A 6679-nucleotide genomic window follows, 5' to 3' on the forward strand; every position below is an offset into this window, starting at 1 on the left:
CTCTTCTCCATAAGCCTCCGTTGTCTCAACCCTGCTTTTTTCCGCCGCTGTTTACTTCCTCCCCTGCCTCCTCTGTGTATTTTCCTCCACAGTTCAGCTGGTATCTCCGATGTTCCGGCCGCCAAGCCGGCTGGACTCAGTGCAATCAGCTGATCTCTGGAGTAAACAATGCGGCCATGAAGTTGTTGCGCAATGGTGCCGGGTCCGAATGAAATAAGTAATTCCAGGGTGAGGAAAATGAGTACAACTCTCTCAATCAGCATGTTTTGAGAGGGCGCAGTTTCAAAATGACAATCACAAAAAGCCAGCACAAATACCAAACTTAATAAAGCAAAAAAAGTAAGAAAACCGAGAAAACAAGCAGGAGCGACTGCCACAGGCTGCACGCGTGGGCGTATGCGCACTAAACAGTATGTTATATGAACATTATTCCTTAGTCTCTGTGACATATTAGGAGGATTTTACAACTATTGGCTTTAGATTTCTTACATATAGCTCCTTTAATAAACAGTTTAAAGAAAAAAGTCTTCACATGTTGACTGTCTTTCTTGAGTTTTAATAAGCATTCATGAATGGAGTCACAAATACAACCGCATGAACAGTCAGTCAGTGAGTGAGTGCCTAGATGTTCTTCAGCTATGCTATCTTTATAGTTCCCAAAACACATGCATGTCAATAGTCAAAATATATAGCACGCAGGTGGTTCTGCAGTAAGCATTCCTAAGACACAACATCTCTTGAGGCCCACAAGGACACTTGTTGTTGGAGCCTCCCTGACTCGTAACCTTTAACCTACTTCCATTAGGCCTCTGCTGTATCTCACACTGCTGTCACAGTAGGGGTTAAATGAGCAACACATATCATTAGGTGAGAAGTTCAGTTTCATCAAAACAAGTAACCTTAGAACATGGGTGTACAACACATGCAGAACACATTATAGGTTAAATATGGTTAAATACCAGAATTTTCCATCATAGAACCGATTAGGTTTTGGTGGTCAAAGGTCAAACGTCACTTAAACCTCACAGAACACGTTTCTGGCCAGAACTCATACGCTTCATGACAAAATTTTGCACAAATGTCTACTAATCTTTGGTGTCCACCTTGAAACTCTGCTGATTGTATAGATCTGTACTGCCGGTGGAAGATGTGTGAAGCATCCATGTTTTAGAATTTGTAGCGTCTTTGTTGCAACATTTATATTTGAAGCATTGTTTACTGTCATGGCTGTGAATAAGTTGAGACAAACAGGGATGTAAACTGTAACTTCAACTTGACTGGCTCGGGAGGCATACAACCATGAGGCAGTAATTCATCTCTCTCCTCCCTACCATGGACCCATTTTTTTTTTCTTTTGTTTTAGGGGGGACAGGAGATCCTTAAGGGTTTCGAACATAATAATGGAAGTATGTGATGGCCATTCCCATGCTCAGTTACAGTATGTCTCATAAGTTGTTGCAGCAATTTTGGAGTTGATTTGTTACACATACTTAGTGCTAAATGTAGGCATTTTTGACGACCTGAAAATTGATAAAGTTGGTCAAAAATCCCTCCAAAATATCACATTAAGACACCAAGTCCTCAAAGAACACCATAGAAAAATCTCATGGTGATTGCATGGTGAGCACTTCTGTTCTGGAAACTGCTGAGAAACTGCCTTATTGTCAATATACCTATGAAAGCCATCCAATGAATGCCCGAGGTCTTCACTCTGTGAAGTTTCATGAGGCTGTGATTATCCTATAGGTCACTCTAGGTCATTTTATACAGTGAGATTGAGTTTCAAAACAGTCTCACTACAATGAAATGGCTTCTATGGGGACTAACATCACCACACATGAATAAAACTGGGGTCAGTGAATCCACAAATCTCAGCTTTCCATTCAGACCCAATTTATGTTATTCCAGGACTGTTCAAAGACCCCAGTATGCAGAAAGAGTCAAGTCAAATATGCAAAAAAAAACATTTGTAATGCATGCAAAAGACTGCATGGTTTTTGCCCCATACTGCATAGGACTCGGATGAAGATGGCATGTCTGTAAAGGGGAGACTGGTGGGTACCCAGAGAACCCATTTTTATGGCTCTGCGCTGGCGATACCCGTGGCCGGAGGCATTATTTTTCAGGTCGTTCTTTTCCATTCTTGTGAACATAATATCTCAAGATGCCATGAGGGAATTTCTTCAAATTTGACGCAAATGTTGATTTAGACATAATGATGAACCGTTTTTGGTGGTCATACATCAAAGGTCAAGGTCACTGTTACCTCGTCTGTCTCATTCTCAAGAGCACAATATCTAATTCTAGTCATTCAGATATATTGAGGTGAGAGCTCAAGGGACCCCTGTGAAAATGACCTAGCCAATTTTTCCCTTACCAAAATTAAGCCTAACTTTGGAGGGTTATTTTTGCCCTTCCTAACAAACCAACCAAAGAAAGCTGTGGGTCTTCTAATTTCCTGTGATACCACTATCCTCTTCCAGCTGTAAAACTTAGCCTGCCTCTGAAAGATAGCAAAGTTGGCCGAGGACGCCGGCTTCCCAGCAGAGTGGAAGAGGTTAAAGGGATAGTGCACCCAAAAACGAAAATTCAGACATTATCTACTCACCCATATGCCGAGGGAGGCTCAGGTGAAGTTTTAATTTAATTTTATTTTTTTAATTTTATATACTTTATTAATCCCGGAGGGGAAATTCAATTTTTTCCCTCTGTTGTCAATTACACACAGGTCTGAACACACACATGCACAAACAGGACCTATACATGTACCAAGTGGAGAGATGTCAGAGTGGGCAGCCCATGACAGGCGCTCCGAGCGGTTGGGGGGTTTGGTGCCTTGCTTAAGGGCACCTCAGCAGTGCCCAGGAGGTGAACTGGCACCTCTCCAGCTACCAGTCCTCGCTCCATATTTTGGTCCGGACGGCAGGGATGGGCAGTATTTCAATTACTTGTATTTAAAATACGTATTTCAATTGTATTTGATAAGGCCAATAAAAAGCAAATGTAATTTGTAACAAAATACTTTTGAGTGGAGTAATTTTGTATTTAAAATATTCAAAATACTTTCTCCACGAATCAAAAAACAAAAATAATAGGCTACTTTCTCCACGAATCAAAAAACAAAAATAATAGGCTACACATTTTTATGGGCTGTTAAGTCTGGCTAATAAATATATATATATATATATATATATATATATACATAATCAAGTTGTTGTCTTTTAATGGCTTTGCTTAGTTACACTTAGTTAGTTCTGTGACTGTTCTGCCTTTTTGTGGGGTTCATCAGAGCTTTGTATATATCCTATAGCCCAAACCTGAATACTCTGCTATACCAAATTGTGAGAAAACAAGCGCAAATTTGCAATAGCTGTGACCAAATTTGCTACTGTCACGCCATTAATGGATGAATCATGGTTGTTCTTTCTGGCATAGTTACTTGTGGTCTCTAATTACAGCATGTACATTTTGAGCATTTTTGGTCAAGGACTTTTTGAGTTATTCACAAAAAGTTTTGAATCGTTAGTATAGCACCACCTATGGACGAATCGTGGTCATTCTCTCTGGTATAGTTACTCATGGTCTCTAATTGCAGTATGCAGATTTTGAGCATTTTTGGTCAAGGACTTTTTGAGTTATTCACGAAAAGCTTTGTAGACCGACCGACCAACCAACCAACCGACTGACCGACAGAGTGACCTATAGCTGCTAAAAAGAAAAAAAGTATTTTCTGTATTTGAAAATACAAAATACATGTATTTTATTTTGATACATTTTCTTGCACCAGTATTTTGTATTTTATTTTGATACATTTATTTGAGGGGTATTTTGTATCAAAATACATTTTGATGTATTTTTGCACATCTCTGCCGGACGGGGATTTGAACAGACGACCCTCTGGTTCCCAACCCAAGTCCCTGTGGACTGAGCTACTGCCGCCCTTTTTAGAGTCCTCGCATCCCTTGTGGAGATCCCAGGAGAGAGGGGTAGCAACCCAACTCCACCTAATGGAGGCTGACGGCGCCCCAGATTCAAACGTCCAAAAACACCATAATTGAAACCACAAAATATCTCCATGCTGCTCGTTCGTAGTGATCCAAGTGTCCTGAAGCCCCGACATAAAAAGTTGTTTGGAAAAACGTCATTTGAACAGTAGCCTGTAGCTCTAACTGCCTCTCTGTACACCGCGCTCACGTGTTTGCGCTTGCGCGAGACCGTGAGACATGAGCACCGCGTTCATGTGTGTTCACATGTGTTCACGTGCTTTCGCTGGTCTCATGCACAAGGGCGCACACGTGAGAATCTGGGGCGCCGTAAGCCTCCTTTAGGTGGAGTTGTGTTGCTACCTCCTCTCCCCTTGGATCTCCGCAAGGGATGTGAGGACTCTAAAACTTCACCTGAGCCTCCCTCGGCATACGGGTAAGAAGATAATGGCTGAATTTTCATTTTTGGTTGCACTATCCCTTTAAGCCATTATGTGTATAGTATTGCTGTGTACTTCTTTCTTTTTGTATCCACTGCTGTCCTTATTTCAGTGTTTTCCACATTGATTCATCACTTTGTGCTTTGCTTTCAGAGTTTACACCGACATGTCACAGGTAACAAACAACCTGACACATCCACGCTTCCAGCTGACAGAGGAAGAGGAGGAGGCTGATATCATTTGGAGCTATAATCACATCAAAGACTACAGGTCAGCCGCAACACAACACACATTCACACAGTCCTGTTGCCTGAGTTGAGCTCTTTCATCAATGTGACAGAAAAAATACAAGATATATTGAATTTAGCTTAGTTACATGAGTTATCAGTAAATATGACAAAGATGTATCCTATATAATCTAATTGAATAGTTCATTGACAGAAGCAGGCTGTGAATACTGCCACTAAATGTGCTTGAGAGTCCAGCAGTAAAGGCCTTTATGGTTCAGCGACAAAGGGTGAGCAAGTAAACACAGTACAGTTAAACTTAAAATTATCATGTTGGGTTTTCCTTCAGTTGTGATGATTAGAAAGACAAAGAACACTGAGTCCAACTCAAGGTTTCATTAATTCGGCCAGGAAGGTAGAACAATGTACGGAATACAGTCTCTCTAATTATTCCAAGGCACATGTTAGTCCAATCTGAGGGCCCCCTTCTTCATCCTTACATGGTCATATCCTGCAGTGCTCATACTGCTTCTTCATGTGACATGTGACAAGGAGTATACAGTACACTGTCATGCATATGTGACATAACCATCAATCACACATTTCCACGACTGCACTAACACACTATGCAAAATACAATAACACTGACATAAACTACACAACAGAGAGAACTACAGAGCATGTGACTATGGGACCTGGATAATGTGATACATTGGTAAATGGAGTCACAGAGAAACATACCTTCACAGCAAGCTTTTGAAGGGATAGTTCGGATCTTTTGAAGTTGGGCTATATAAGACACTTTACCATAGTCAGTGTATTACATACAGTAGGTGGCAGATGGCATAGAAGCTAAGTAATGTACTGCTGTGGAATGGTCAGCAACAAAACATATTTTAGCCACCTAAACAAATCATTATAAGTTGAAGTGCATGCTATAGTTAGAATGTTTTCACTGCTTTACCTTTCTGTCAGACAGCGATTTCCAGAAGTGACACCATTATAATCACTCTCTTCAAAGCCAGACTCCATTGAGAATAACAGTGATTTAACATCGCTGTACACAGGAGCTGCTGTTCTACCGCTGCCTCAGTCAGTTATTTTGTTTGTTTACTGTGTGACTTTGGTTTTTAATAGGGTTAGTTCAGATTCATCAAAGTCATACAATAACCAACACAAACAAACTGACTGAGGCAGCAGTAGACCAGCAACTCTCATATGCAGGAAGTTTAAATTGCTGTTTTTTCTGACTGGAGGCTGGTGGCTTTGATGAAAGCATAGATAGCGAACAGAAACCATTTATGGCTTTAGCATCAGAAAGGGTTGTCTGACAGTAAGGTTAAGAAGTGAAAATATTCCAAATATAGCATACACTTAACCTGATATTGATATTTTTAGGTGGCTAAAATACGTTTTGCTGCTGCCCCCATTCACAGCAGTACATTGCTTAGCCACCGCGGTGGTACTCCTGCCGCAACTCCAAACTGGGGGGCATGCCAACTGCCAACTACTGTAGGTAATACACTCACTATGAATAAGTCCCTCATACAACCGCACTTGAGCCACTAATACAGGTTTATTAATGTCACATAAATACTATATTTGTCTTTATAAGGCAACATCCCTGCTGTTTCTCTCACACTTGCATGAGGAATATTTTGTGGATTGAAGCATTCCTTTAAAGTCTCCATGAAATGAAAAATACCAGTTCCCACTTTTAATCCTGTGTCCCTGTGTTAACTGATCATTTATCTCATGTTATATCAATTTTCAATTTTTCAATTTTATTTATAAAGCCCAATATCACAAATCACAATTTGCCTCACAGGGCTTTACAGCATACGACATCCCTCTGTCCTTATGACCCTCGCAGCGGATAAGGAAAAACTCCCCAAAAAAACCCCTTTAACGGGGAAAAAAAACGGTAGAAACCTCAGGAAGAGCAACTGAGGAGGGATCCCTCTTCCAGGACGGACAGACGTGCAATAGATGTCGTACAGAACACATCAGCATAATAAATTAACAGTAA

General features: G+C 40.7%; 2 protein-coding genes across 2 annotated transcripts in view; both read left to right on the plus strand.

Annotated features, from left to right (window-relative positions):
- Window positions 1-6679, plus strand: part of scube1 (signal peptide, CUB domain, EGF-like 1) — a 647001-nt gene that overhangs the window by 607658 nt on the left and 32664 nt on the right. The window lies entirely within an intron of this gene.
- The window catches only part of ttll12 (tubulin tyrosine ligase-like family, member 12), a 78506-nt gene that overhangs the window by 16820 nt on the left and 55007 nt on the right, over window positions 1-6679 (plus strand). Inside the window, exon 7 of the mRNA XM_050036069.1 lies at window positions 4577-4693. Within this exon, the coding sequence (XP_049892026.1) occupies window positions 4577-4693 (117 nt within the window). The remainder of the gene's footprint in view (window positions 1-4576; window positions 4694-6679) is intronic.

Source organism: Epinephelus moara, chromosome 23, assembly GCF_006386435.1.
Source record: "Epinephelus moara isolate mb chromosome 23, YSFRI_EMoa_1.0, whole genome shotgun sequence".
In the NCBI taxonomy this organism is placed as follows: Eukaryota; Metazoa; Chordata; class Actinopteri; order Perciformes; family Serranidae; genus Epinephelus; species Epinephelus moara.